The sequence below is a fragment of the Actinia tenebrosa genome, unplaced genomic scaffold (genome assembly GCF_029948245.1).
Source record: "Actinia tenebrosa isolate PJP-AT-01 unplaced genomic scaffold, QUT_ActTen_1.0 PGA_scaffold17__23_contigs__length_9995812, whole genome shotgun sequence".
Taxonomy (NCBI): domain Eukaryota; kingdom Metazoa; phylum Cnidaria; class Anthozoa; order Actiniaria; family Actiniidae; genus Actinia; species Actinia tenebrosa.
The window spans coordinates 9,962,199-9,977,432 of NW_028292577.1; the positions used below are offsets into that span (position 1 = coordinate 9,962,199).

Below are 15,234 nucleotides of genomic sequence, written 5' to 3' on the forward strand. Positions count from 1 at the left end.
TCGCACTACCTGAAAAGGTTATGGTTTTCAGCGATCTTGCTCTGGAACAGGGTATGAATTTCAGCAATTTTACTCTGGATCAGGGTCAGGGTTCAGAGGGCTCAGCGGCACTGAACGGGCAAGAGTACCCCCCCCCCCCCGGGCCCTGTTTGTTGGAGTTTAGTGCTATTGGTAAGATTGGTAGAAAAATGAACCTCCCCTTTTTTCAAGGTCATAGAGATGGGTCTGTTGAGACATAAATCTGGCATAGTTGGCTGTAGGGGGTGCCCATGTATGTCCCCTGTCTCTGCAGTCCCTGTTTGTATGAGTTTGTTTTGTTTTAACACTTATTATTATTTATTTAAAGGGGGAAAATAGTAAAAATGTAAGAAAAACTTAAAATACCTTATGAAGTTACTACTCATTTATCTGGAAATCTGAGTAGATTTCATTTGCATAAATTAATTCAATGCATAAATTAGTCGAATCAAAAACGCGCGAAAGAGGAATGGTAACGAGGGGTTCATGTGAACGTCAAAACACCGAGCAACGAATTTGGCGTAGGAAGAAAACAGCCTGAAAAATACTACTATTTTCAATCCAAAGCTTTCTTTCATGGCTGTGTATTAACCCTTAATAAGTCAAATCCGTATTACAAGGTATTATGTATTGTGTGGTTGAAAAATAAGAAGGAAAAAAGACCTACAATGTCTGGTATTATCGGACGACCGTCAGGAACCTTGTCGAGATCTCGCTCCTTCGAATCTCTCAACTCCAAGGTAAGTAAACACTGTTTCTCGTATTTTAGGGCTTTCTTTTGTTTCTAAATGTGTTCTGCTGGCCTTCGTTTGAGCGCAAGAGTGTCTGTTATACTTGAGATGAAGATGTTTACCAAGCTCTAGACATTACTTTTGAAAGAATTGATATCCTGGCATGCATGCGTATTTACTTATTTTTTTATTCGTAATTCTCGAAATACTTGACTCTAAAAAAAGAGAGGTTATTCTATTACTAGTATGAGAGTATTAATTTAAAATTTTACTAAAAAAGGTTTCTACGCAGAGCCTTTTCCTTTAGGAAAAACACAACATCGAACAAGACACATCATGTTCATGCCGAAGTAATCTCTTGTCCTATACACGGTACTTTTGAATTGTGAAAGTGTGTGCTACAGTACCTTTTTCACTTTTCCTACTTAAATTCGCTACAGTATTTGGTTTAGTTTATGAGGCATTAAAAAATCATTTTGACAAGAAAACCAAATCTCGTGAGTCAAGTTATGAATGATCTAGACTACAATTTTTATTTTTATCAATGTTTGAAAGATAGGCTTATTTTCTCTTTTATATTTCGTTTATTTTAAGTTGTACTATTTATTTCGTATCGTTAGGATTACTTACATGTAGATCAATTTTCTGTGACTCTATTTTTCATGCATGATTTCATTCATTCATTCATTTTTCACAACCTTTGGTGTTTGTTTATCTGTTCTTTAATTTTCTGTTTTGATCACAAATTTAAAATAGGGTTGATTCCTGTCTATGAAGATAAATAAAATTATAGATTGCATGTAACTATATAAGGAATGAGGAAACTCTAAGTTCTCATTTGGCTCACGCCACTGATTTTATTGACTACTTGAACTGAGTCCCAAGAGGAATTATTCTGGGGGACAAAACAATGGATTTTTTTTGCATAAGGAAAGACAGCCCATTATTATTTTGTCCCCAGAACAATTCCTCTAGGAAATTAGTGAAGGGGTCTATTTATGCAGGTTTAGCCTCGATCATTCAGCATACAGGGGTTAGATATTTATAGACCATAAAAAGTCAGTGAGATTTCACAACATTGGTATTGTTCTAGTTGCACATTCTTTATTCTAGTTAACTTTTTTGATTGATTTATTGGTAACCAAGTCTAGCCCTGTAGTCAAGGGTACAGACTGTTTGTTACTACTGCAGTTACTAATTTGAACAAAAAAGGACTATTTGTGGTGCTTTCAAATTTTTATCTTCAATTGTCTCTTAAAAATCATTGCTGTGTCATTTCATACTGTACAGTAGTTTGGATTTCTGTCACTTTTCTTACTCTCTTTTCATTCTCTTTGTCTCCCATTTTTCATTTCATCCACTTTTATTTTTTAGTTTTTTTCAAGCAGCAGTTCCCCATGTAATAATTATTGTTTAACAATGTAGCAATTTGTGGGAGGTTTTAATAAAATTATTCTTATAAGCCCTCCAGAAAAATCTCAGAAACTAAGAGTTTATTTGTTTTGATCAAACTTCAGACAGTTCTCAGTTATTTGTCTTTGTAGACCAAATTATCATTTATTTTAAATAATTTATTATCTGTATACCAAATATTAATGTTCATTCCTAAACAGAGTTACATGTATATATAAGAGTGAAAATATATTGTTGAGGGAGTTGATAAGAGTAAGTGGGAATCCATTTATTGAAAGGAATGCAAGTGTCAATAGGAGTGCAGTAAATAATGAGGGAAGTCTCTACAGTTTTGGCACAGATTGTAGAAAAATATTCAAATTCATAAAATCTGAAATAATTATCTTGTAACAAATTTGTGGAACTCTTTTCTTGATTTTTGTTCCTTTGTTATATTTTGACAACTGTTACAGAAATCAACCACTTTCCTTGACATATGGTTTTTCCTTTCGCTTTTATTAGACACAGCCTTTCTATCAAACATGTTTGTTTAGCAAGAGTTCCAGGTGATCTTTGCGCACAAAGGATTGTTGTAGTTGATCAGGTGGTCCGGTCCTAGTTTCAGTGTTTATTGGCGAACAAAGAGGTATCATTTCACGATAATCTTATAAAAGGATTGAAACTGCCATGCACCATTTGACCCTCAGGTAGAGGTCATAAGTATCTATAAGTGTCTAGTACCTATAGGTTGAATTTTAAATGCACTGCTAGTCCATAACAAAAGTAAAACATCAAAGATTCAGAGTTATTTTCTCTGACTGCAGCCGCAATGTTTCCTAAGATGGACCGCCTGATCAGATTTCTTCCTGCGGGATGATTGGCTGGCATTTGATAGGCTGTCAAAATGAGGTCACCTGGTATTGTCAGTAGATATTTTATTTTTCACTGTCAAAAAAAATGAAAACAATTTAATAATTATTTGATGTGATGACAAAATTTATTGTCAATGAGAGGACAGACACATAAAAAGCTGATGCCTATTTGTTTTTTACAATAACGAAAACGATAAAAACTTCTCATTTTTAGCGATCAAAACAACCAACGGAAAGAGCGTGTGCTCATTGACGTCAGCTTTACCTGTCTGTCCTATTATTGATGATAGAAAAATAATCAATCAGCGCGCAAGAAATTTGTAAGTTATTGTAAAATTCTTAAATTACAGGTTCTAGAAACATTTCTAGAAGGAACTACTAAGCGATACAAATTTAATTTCACAGCAAGTTCTGTAATCAACTGTAGAGATAAATGCTACATTAGTCATGCTTTTATCAATTATTCACACCATGGGACAGTCCAGACTGTGATTTTGCAATAAAACAAAAAGTGAAAACCAGTGTTTTGAATTGTTTTCATGCTTTTATTCATTGTTCCAAGCCTAAGTAAAATATGCACTAAAGTATATCTTTGGCAAATTAGTCATACCGTAAGGTAAAGAATAATGCCTTTTACACACATAATAAATAATAATATTTTAGAATTCTACTGATCAGGTCTACTCAAACTAGATTATTTATACAAAAATGAGAATGTATTTTCTGGTATGTAAACTCTACTCTTCTATAAAATTTGTTTCTTAGCCTGATAAAGGACTATAATGATTATTGCAGAGTTTCATATTGTACGTGTAGGAGAACTGGGTGGAAACCAGAAAATCATGGAAATAATGCCATGAATATCTCCATTTTGCATTGTTTTTTGTTTATTTGGTCAAAATTGGGCTGCTTTCCTTGAGCTCAGTGGTATTATACAACTACATATGCGGCCTCTTAGAAAGTCCTCTCAGAGATTATTTCCAAGATAACAAATGCTGTAAGAGGTTTTTCATGTTCCTAATGAGGTTTTATAAGTCTTTAAAACTTCACAATTATACCAACTATTTTAGGATGTTATCCCTCGGCTATTCATCACAAATATCTTTATTTTTTGCATCAGAAATAAAAAATCATATTTTCAAAATTGTAGCTAGTTTTATATTTTATTTTATTTTGAAAAAATATTTTGAATTGAATTCGTAATAAAAGTTGTATATCTCAAAATCATGTTTGTAATAAATAAATAATCTTTTCAATTTACTACAGTAATTAAAAAAATAGAGTTAGAGTGACTAGTACAAAAGTCTAGCTGTGAAACTATATGTCTTGAACATAAAGATTCATAGTGTTTGGACTGAAAGGTGCATTAGACAGTGTGAATGAACTAACACTGGGTTGACGGCAATGGAAAATTTCTGCAAAAATCACTCCAAAGTCAATCATATAACTATCATGATTTCCAGGAAATATAATGTATGGAAAAATGTGTTTGAAAATTTAAGTTTTCTGAAATATGATGTTAACAATTTCTTTTCCCTAATTGTGATTGATGTAAGATTTTCACTAAAAACAATATTGCAGTTCATTGTCTCGAAAGCTTCTAGAAATGAGACCTCATACTTGATACTCTTTTCCATAAATAATGTATCACTTACAGTACATAATGTGGCCCATTAATGCTTAGTTTTGGCCCCTTTTCTTCTATGGACCAGTAAAAAATACTGCGGTATACATGTATTTGTGTGACTAATGATTAATTTATTATAGGCTCGTATGGAAACGACATTTGGTCCTTCAGCATATGCTCCAGTAACAACAATTAAAAGAGGTATGATAAAGAAATTGGTTATTCTTGCTACATGTAGAGAAATACTATCTATCAGGGCGCTAAACGAATATAACCAAGTGTCGATCTATAGAATAGGTTTCTTTATCATAAGAGTCAGACAGTAAAAGATTTTTCAGGACTAAATGAATTGTCTGTAATACTTGAGTGGTGTCCCTGTCGCATACTAAGTTCAGCTGCCACTACAATACATGCTTGTACATGTATGTATGTTGGATATTGATGCACTCTCAACCTTTTTTATATTAATTACTGTATGTCATCACAGTAAAAAGTGGTGTACATGTTATAAACTAAGGTGTATTTTGTATGTTTTATCATAAACTGCTATGGCTGTTAGAAGTTGTAAATTTATTTTGTAAACAATTAAAAACTAGACTAAGTGTACATTTACATTGTTATTCATTTCCTGATTATGTACTATCTAGAATGATGTAAAAAATGTTTACGAGTAAATAACTGACTGACTGACTGACTCATTGACTGACTGACTCAATGACTGACTGACTCAATGACTGACTGACTCAATGACTGACTGACTCACGCACTGACTCACTGACTGACTGACTGACTGACTTACTGACTGACTCGCTGACTCACTGGCTGACTGACTGACTCACTGAATAAATGTATGGATGTATAAATGATTGACTGGAGAAATAAATAACTGATATTTTGATTGACAGTTGAAGCAGACAACTTCTTGTATGACTCAATAGTTGAGAGGTCCTCTAACAGCTTGACGTGCATGTCTGGGAGCAGTACAGAAAGGGATGTGGACAGTGGCACAGCTGGCTCTGAGAAAGTGAGTAAATATTCATTGACATATTACAGGGCTAAAAATGTTGGATGCTCAATGGCCAGACATGATGACCGGCCACATCGGACTGGTTAGTTTAGTTTATTATATTTCATCACACTATGAGGAGATTTACAAGTTGGCACATGCAAACGACAATAGGAATACAGAATTGCAGAAGAAGAAGAAAACATTAAACAAATTTACATGATGTAACACTAGAAAACAATGGGGTTGACAAGTCAGTATGTGACCATGCACAGTCAATGTAACATAGGTCAAGAGGACCATCCTGTGAAATGCTAAGCCAGAGAAGTGTCAATTTTTGCTGTATATATATGACTAATTAAAACATTTTTGATGCCATATTGAATAGACCTCTACCTCGTTTTGCAAATTTCCCAATTCAGACCACCTGACCTTCTCAGGAAATTGTTCTTTTATAATGAAATTTTTGAAAAAATATTTACATTTCAAAGAATCAAATCCAAAGAGTGGCATTACATGGTCTAAAAAAGGGACAACAAACAACGAAGGCCTGAAATTTAGTTCTACTGAAGATTTCTGTAGAGGGAAAAAAAATTGCAGAACCAAGAGAATCGGGAGAAAATCTGTTTTACACATGTTTTGTTAACTTGTCTTTATTTCTTTCTCTCATCTGACAGTGTAACTTCGAGATCTCTTCACTCAAGAGACACCACAGAACATCATCAACCATCTCTGGAAGATCTCTGCATTCTATTTCTACCTTAGCTGATGATGAAGAAGAGGTAAATTAATGACACTTTGTAGTACATGTACATGCGTTTTCATGCGCTTCACAATATTTTATTTCCAGTGGAAGACTTAATTAGCGACTGCCACGCAGCTTACAATCATGAGAAGTGGTTCTTTTAGTATTTTAATTAGAATGTTTATGCCTCCATAATAGGCTGTTGAAACAGGAGACAACCCCTCAATCTTATACAAATACGTGTAGCTCAACAAGTTCTCTAATGTCTCCCAAAAACTAGTTATTATATATTAACAATTATTTAATAAGAGTCAGGAGACAGAGCCCACAGTTTGTCCAATTCCAAGAAGACTTGAAGGTCTACCGAGTGACCCTGAGTGTTGGTCGAGCCGGGGCTAATTGAATTCCACAACTTTTCACATGAAATCCTGATACTTTACCAACTGAGCTTACTGGTTTAATAATGAATGGTTTTATTACCAGTAATAAATATCACTTATTCCTTGCAGTTTATTCAATAACAAGGTATCTTTTCTCTAGGAGGTTGTATTGTTTGTAGAAGAGCCATCAGGCAAATTATTCTGTCCACTATGCCGAAGGGTGTTTAAGGAGCCAGTAATAGCTTCATGTGGGGTAGGTGCTACCTAATTTGAAAGCTGTTTAAATAGTAATTTAATACATTAAATAGTTATTCACTTATCATCCAACAAGTTACGTAGCTTGAAGCCTTGACACTAACTTGTCTATTCTTTCAGCACACATTTTGCCGTCCATGTATTATGGCCAAAGGCATAGAGAAGTGTCCAGTGGATGATAATAAGCTATCTGTGGTCGTAGCAAACTTAGCTGTAAGTAAACAAATGAATGAATGGGATGAAAATAAATAACTTTTATTACATGATTAGTAAAAGACTCTTTGTATGATCATCCATTTCATTATCATGTTACACACAATCACTTGTAAACTTTTACTGCACAATAGAGATAGAGAAATAATTGGATTTAGATTTGGTTTCCTAAGTAATAATAATAATAATGATAATAATAATATAAAGTTCTTGAAAAGGCATCTCACAAAAGTCTCGATGCTTTTTACAAATTAGCAAACAAGCAGCAGGTTACAACTATAAGTAAATAAAAATATATAGTTCATAAACTCCTGTTAAGCAGGAAAGTTTTGAGTGCAGATTTGAAGGTAGGAAGTACCTTTACATACGTCCTCACAATAATTTGATTTATGTAACATGTCTATTGCCAGATTTTCTTATCACAATGGATTTTGTCTCGATCACCGCAATTTCTCAAGAATCACTAATATGAGGCCGTGTATCACCAAACAATAATTGAGTATTAAGAAATAGCAATGAAAACATGGCAAGCTGGAGCCAATATACACTCAATTGAAGAATTGTTGTCAGGTTCAGAAACATAGAACATAAAAGCTGAGACCGTATTGGAACATGGGAAATGACATAATTATATTATAATTTATTCATTTGCGCCATCCATGCAGTCAGTTTAGAATACCAAACGCGTATTAAAAACAGTGGATGATGCCACTGGTCGCCGGTCACAGAATGCATCTAATTAACGTACTTCCCATGTGCCATTTCGGTCTCAGCTTCTATGTTCTATGTTTCTGAACCCGACAACGATTAACTTCAATTGAGTGTATCTCCTTATTTTGTGAAGCAATTGAGACAACTATTTTTAAAAATTATTTATTTAATGTTATTTATTAGGTTTCGGAACAGGTAGGAGAACTCTTCATACATTGTAAATATGGATGTCGGCTTGGAAACAATGGAGGCATAAAGCATGAGTATGAAGTGAACCCGTCAGGATGTCCAATGACAACAAAGCTATATCACAGACAGTAAGAAACTACACTGTTAACAGTATAATTGTAAATTATTTCAGTATAAGCAGAGTAGTAAACAATTACATGTACTACAAATCCTACTTTAGGCATTATTAAGACTGATTTAACATCACAACCTGGAATGAAAGAGAATGGCGCTCGCGAATGGCTTTTAAGACAGGCATTGATGTTGCAGCATTCTAAACAAGACTTTATACCTGTTAAAATGGGGTCCTGAATACTAGAGTGCATCCACTAAACCGGTGAACAATATTTAGTACTAATTAGTAGTAATTCATACAGAATCCTTTGTTTCCTATTGATTGATTATCACTATTTAGTACTCAAAATTAGTATTTGTTTCACAGCTTTAGTGCGAGCACTCTAGTAAGATAATAATTATATACTAGTAAGAGAATAGTAAGATCAATACTAGTCATGTGCAAGTCTCTAATCATGATGTATTTTCTTTTTAAATCAACAGTGAACATGAAAAAAATTGTCAATATGCTCCAACAACGTGTCCCAACAGCAAACAATGTCCAATGCTGCTTAAGATGGTAATAGTTAATAAGATATTATTTGGTGAATTAGATAATTTTTCTAATATTCTGTAAAGCTCTCTTACTGATAGTGAATGTTTCTTTTTATAGGATCTTCAGGATCATTTGAAGCATTGTGAGCACATCCGCTGCCCACATCAAAAATACGGGTAAGAATACACCTCATGTAAATAGTAATTATTACATGTAGTAGTCTTACAATCCTTTATGTATGGCTGTTTTGATGCGTAAGTGCTGATCAAGACCACTGTCAATCAAATAAATTAGTAATAAAATTGAAGGTACATACATACTCTTTCAATAGTTTGTTTGATTAACGGTAATCTATTGCCCAATTTCACTGTTACAATCTGTGATCAAGAATCTCAGTCGTAACTTCGAAATTTTGAACTTGGTTTATTTATTGAAATTTGCAGCTGTATGTACGAGGACAACCATGAACAAGTGTCAATTCATCTAAAAATATGCAAATTTGAAGCAGTCAAAGTAAGTGCAAATTTACATGTTGAAACAGTTAACTTTTGGTCAGAAATCTATGATCCCCATTAAAATAACGTTGTTGTCCATTTTATTTGTAGGAATTTTTAGTTCATACAGACAATAAACTAGGAGAATTAAGATCATCATTGAAGGAAAAAGATCAGGTCTGTTTTAGAGTTGCTAAATTTTATGATGATGATGTTGGTTATGATGATAATGATGATGTAGAGGATAAGGTCAATGATAGTGGTGAGGTCTGTAATGATGATGATGATGACGATGTTGTAGAGGATAAGGTCAATGATAGTGGTGAGGTCTGTAGTGATGATGATGATGACGATGTTGTAGAGGATAAGGTCAATGATAGTGGTGAGGTCTGTAGTGATGATGATGATGACGATGTTGTAGAGGATAAGGTCAATGATAGTGGTGAGGTCTGTAGTGATGATGATGATGACGATGTTGTAGAGGATAAGGTCAATGATAGTGGTGAGGTCTGTAATGATGATGATGACGATGTTGTAGAGGATAAGGTCAATGATAGTGGTGAGGTCTGTAGTGATGATGATGATGACGATGTTGTAGAGGATAAGGTCAATGATAGTGGTGAGGTCTGTAATGATGATGATGACGATGTTGTAGAGGATAAGGTCAATGATAGTGGTGAGGTCTGAAATGATGATGACGATGTTGTAGAGGATAAGGTCAATGATAGTGGTGAGGTCTGTAATGATGATGATGATGATGGTGATGTTGGTTATGATGATGATGATGATGATGGTGATGTTGGTTATGATGATGATGATGATGTTGTAGAGGATAAGGTCAATGATAGTGGTGAGGTCTGTAGTGATGATGATGATGGTGGTGATGTTAGTTATGATGATGATGATTTTGTAGAGGATAAGGTCAATGATAGTGGTGAGGTCTGTGAGATGATGATGATGATGATTTTGTAGAGGATAAGTTCAATTATGGTGGATGGTTGGATGATTTGGATGATGATGTTGCTGTAGCTGATGCTGATGTTGGCACCAGCAAAAAGCCTGTGCAAAGAAGATGGCAAATACATTAAAAGTGGTCATACTTTTTTGCATTGTGTCAATTTTTCATAGCAAACAATGGCTAACAGCTGTACCAATAAATTTAAGCTACAGTACTTATGTGGGTTTCTCTGTTCTTTCCTTTTACAGGAAATTGGCATGCTTAAGAATATGATTCTAAAGTTGGTAGAGAGGGTGGATCGTATGGAAAAAACTGTGGACATTAGGATAGGTACATATGATCATTTTTGAAAATGATGGCAAAAAGTGTGTCAACTAGGGGGAAGTGCCCATAATAATTTATAGGAAATTTTTTAAATGGCACAATAATGGCAAAACCTTAAGATTACTTATAACTTCTAGTTACCTAATAAATGTTTTTATTGAGTCATTCATTGATGATCATTTTGCAGATTTGCTGGATGAAAGTCAAACCAAACTGTCTTCAGATCTCTCAGAATCTAGACAAAGCGTTGCTACCTTGGAAGTAAGTCTTTTTCAATTCTGTTTTAGTTTTTACAAGAGCCTACTAAATTAGTGTTTTATCATTAACTGTAAAATAACTTTTTTTGTTTTTAGAGCAACCTGTCTAGCGTAGAAGCAAGGCTGTGGGGAGTCGGAAGTGAGAAACTTTGTTTTTTTTTAATTTAACCAATATGAATTATATTCTCATCATTAACATAATACTTAATATAATAATATTTTTATTTTACAATAATTTTGTAAGTACAAAATAGAAAGAAACAAAAAGAAAGGGAATAGTGAGAAGAACGATAAATAGTTACAATAATGATAAATCAGAATGGAAGAACCTTCTTTGTCATTAGTTACCATTAGTTACATAGTTGGTGTTAAATAACTTAACAAAAGAGTGTGCAAGAGAGTTTGGTAGCAGGAGTCAAATGAAACTATTGAGCAAACCCCCTTTTGAGTCACCCATATTCAAACATAGCATCTTTTTTTTAATAATCTTAATAATATATATTTATATTAGTGGTAATTCCCACTAACACAAAATCTATAAAATATAGACTATGTAACACCTGGCCAATGAATCTTGCTTTGTAGTTTCCCTTATTCATTTCCTTTCATAAATATCAATTTCATCACTTTTTGATTATAATTTCAGCATTCGATATTCAACCGTTATTTAAATGCAAAGGAACATTTGTGGGGCATACGGTAAGTGGCTCTGCTATCTCTGGTGGCTCTGAATCCTTAATCAGATTGACATACTTAAGAACATAGGGATGACAGGGATTAGAGAAAAGGAAAGAGTGAAGGGAGAGAAAACCAGGGAAGACAACATGAGAAGGGGAAGGAGAGGGAAGGAAAGAAAGAAAAAACAAACGAAAGAAAAAAACATCAAAAGAAAAAAAGAACAAATGAAAGAAAGAAAGAAAAACAAATGAAAGAGCAAACAAACCTATGATAGCTAATGAACAAGAGAAAGAAGGAATGAAAGAATGAATGAACGAAAGAACAAACAGACAAAAGAAAGGAAGAAAGAGGAGGAAAGAAAGGGAAGGGAAGAAAATGAAAAAAAAAAAAAAAAAAGCCAGTCACTCTGTTCTTTAGGTTAAAGGTGTCTTGTTGTTTGTTCTCCAGGGTCCAGTGTGGGCATTGTGTGTTTATGGAGATCTTCTTTTCAGTGGATCATCAGATAAAACCATCAAGGTGCATTTTACTTATTATATAATTTTAACTCTATCCTTTTCTTAAATCAAACCTTTTTTCCTATGACTAAAGCCCTGGTTCTCTGTATTCTACATATAATTTCCAGGTTTGGGACACCCTTACTACCTATAAATGTGTTAAAACCTTAGAAGGACATACTGGTATTGTACTGGCCTTACGGACACATGAGTGAGTACATCTACATCCTTCCAAGGTTGTTGGTAACAGACCTCTTCACCTTGGCATAATGTTTTCTGGTTTCAGACCATGTCTGAGTCTAATGGCAATACAATTCTTTTTTTTCTAATGAATATAGATACAAATCAAACAAAGAATCTTATCCTTAAGAAAATGAAACAGTCTGTAATATGGGAAAACATTACGGCCAAGGTATAAGGTCTTTGATTAATAGATTCCCCATCCTATCCACACAGAAATGCCCTAAGGCTGGAAAACGCCTAAAGGGAAAACATGATGATGATGATGCATACCTTGTAAATATTTAGGACCTAACTCTTGAGATTTCTTGCACTCCACAGCAAAATGCTTTTTAGTGGCTCATCTGACTGTACAATAAATGTAAGTACGCAATCCTTTTTAGTGATCATTTGCTAAGAATACTTATTTCTTATGTCGTCTGCCTTGCATCAATCCAGCCCAGGAACCACAGAGAGGGCGCAGCAGGTGGGGAAGGAAGGGTCCATAGTTCAACCACTTTTATCTACAACTAATCTATTAAACTTTAGCTCTCGTATCACAGCGTGGGACAATCCCAACTGAGCTTAAGCTCTAACTAGTTGAAAGCCCAAAGTTCAAATCGGAATATAGAAGTTGATTTCTGAGGAGGGAGGAAAACCGGAGAACCCGGAGAAAAACCCTTGAAGCACAGGAGAGAACCAACAAACAATTCTACTCACCCCACGGTGCGTTAGCGGCACCACCTGTGAATCTCTTTCATTGCAACATTGTATTGAGAACATGCTGATTTGCAACTGAAACATTGACTTTATCCTTACTTGCTTAATACATGCCACTTTGAGAGTGCTTTGCTAGCCTGTCCCTGTTAGTAGCTGAAATCTTTATTTTTGCTTATAGATTTGGAGTATTGAACGGCTAGAATTACTACAGACGATCCAGGGTCATGAGAACCCTGTCTGTACATTGGTTACTAAAAGAGACACTTTGTTTAGTGGCTCACTCAAGATGATCAAGGTATTAAGACAATGGACTACTTCAGTGATGCAGTGGCCATCTTGGGTTGCAAGGCATTATGGGGCATACCGGGGTCAAATGACAATAATGACATTGATTGGTATTAATAGCTCACCGCAAGATTCTACAACGGAAGATTAATTAAGATGGCACATCCATCAGCTTTACCCATAAAAGAAAGACAAACACAAAATTCTAGATATTTCCCATCATCTTTGTCTTGTTTTTGTTTTGTTTGCCCCTTGGCAAGATGGCTGCCATATTGTCAAAGTAGTCCATTGATCATAAACTAGCAACAGACCTGACTACAGACTAGAGTGCATGCCATATATGTGTAAAACAAAACCAGAGATGTATATAATAGTTTTATTGTTTACTATTCCAACAAAATAGCTTATAGGGGATATCACTGGAGCAGAATGAAAATGAAAGCAAAATACTCTATGCATCTTTGTTTGGTGTATGCCTGATTGAATTATAGTAGAAAGAAAATGATACATGACACTTAACATCACGAGCTCAATGCTACATGTAAGGTTTCTACTATCCATGCGCATAAAAAATATGATAAAACATGTATTGTTTTCCTTCGCTATGACTGTAAGAAGAAGACACTTTTTGATTCTGATAACTATCATAATGATACCTATGTGCATCATACTCGGACTAGTTAGTAATTGTTTCATGAATGTGATATTATTATGCACTCCATTGATATTTGGAGTGTACACTTCTAGACAGTTCTCTGAGCAGCTCATTGACTTATCTTTATATTATTATACAATATGTATACATATATATTATATATTTTTTATTTCCTATAGGTCTGGAATCTTCATACTTTGGAGCTTGTGAAAGAGTTAACAGGCTTGAATCACTGGGTGCGGGCCCTTGTAGCCAGTGATAACTACCTTTATAGTGGTTCCTATCAGACTATCAAGGTATGAAATAAATAAACAACAACAAATTTAAGAAAAAAAGCTAGAAACTTGAGTACACATAAAAGTAGAGATAACTAGCTAAAAACTAGTGTGAGCTGCATTGGCGTTTCTAATGAAACAGTATGGTAAAAGGGTAAATTATGCACCGTGAAAAGATGAAAAAACTTACTGATGTTTCCGACGCTAGTCCTTCGTCGGAGTAAAAGACTCCGACAAAGGACTAGCGTCCAAAATGCCAGTTTTTTTCACCTTTTCACTGTGTATAATTTACTCTTTTATAGTACACTCAACAAAATTACTCGACTCTGATTGGTCGAGAGGAGTACAATTATAGCGTTAATTGTACTCTGTAGGAGTACCGAATTAAGTCTCTATGGCAACACGGACAAAACAATGTCAAAACAATTATTTTCTATCATTTTGTACTTAAAAAACATATAAATAAAATTTTAAGCCGTAAGAACTAATATTTTTTATGCATTTCAGTTGCGCGATGAGCTGAAAATCGGCCGCCAAATAGACAAAGATGAATGGCGTTGCTTCGCATTTTTTACTGAAATTTTGTTGAGTGAACTATAAACAAAAAATTGCACGATCTTCTCGTACAATTTGGAATTAATAGACACTCGTAATGTTTTGAAAATTCTTTAATTGCACTCGCCTAAAGGCTCGTGCAATTACAAGAACTTTCAAAACATTACTCGTGTCTATTAATTTCCAAATTGTACTCGAGATCGTGCGATTTCCTATACTAATCATTACATATAAAAGTGGTCTGTAGTGCATGGAATAGTGCATTTATTTAGAGCACAAAAAAGACACCACCCTGAGTAGTATAGGGAATGGGGGTTCCAGCGCAATCTCAACACGGGGTAAGACCCGCGTCAAAAATCCACCTACGGAAACAACCCACTCCAAGTGTGGTTGGGGGCAACAGCGCAAATATGTTAGTCTATATATGGAGTGCGAAGATTGTAAAGAGTTTGTTTATGATTTCTGTGTAAAGTGCTTGAAACCCAAGTTTGTACCTACTAAACCAAATAAGTATATTTGTTGTGATAAGAAA

General features: G+C 34.5%; 1 protein-coding gene across 1 annotated transcript; it reads left to right on the plus strand.

Annotated features, from left to right (window-relative positions):
* Positions 1–511: 511 nt before the first annotated feature.
* Positions 512–14,174, plus strand: LOC148910454 (E3 ubiquitin-protein ligase TRAF7-like). The gene is made up of 20 exons (XM_089031865.1): positions 512–758; positions 4,781–4,841; positions 5,546–5,664; positions 6,324–6,428; positions 6,932–7,024; positions 7,147–7,239; positions 8,134–8,267; positions 8,737–8,812; positions 8,906–8,964; positions 9,232–9,301; positions 9,394–9,459; positions 10,489–10,570; positions 10,752–10,825; positions 10,918–10,960; positions 11,468–11,520; positions 11,947–12,015; positions 12,122–12,204; positions 12,555–12,594; positions 13,111–13,227; positions 14,052–14,174. Exons 1-20 carry the CDS (start codon positions 687–689, stop codon positions 14,172–14,174), a joined length of 1,632 nt encoding a protein of 543 aa, XP_088887991.1. The 5' UTR covers positions 512–686.
* The last annotated feature ends 1,060 nt before the right edge of the window (positions 14,175–15,234 follow it).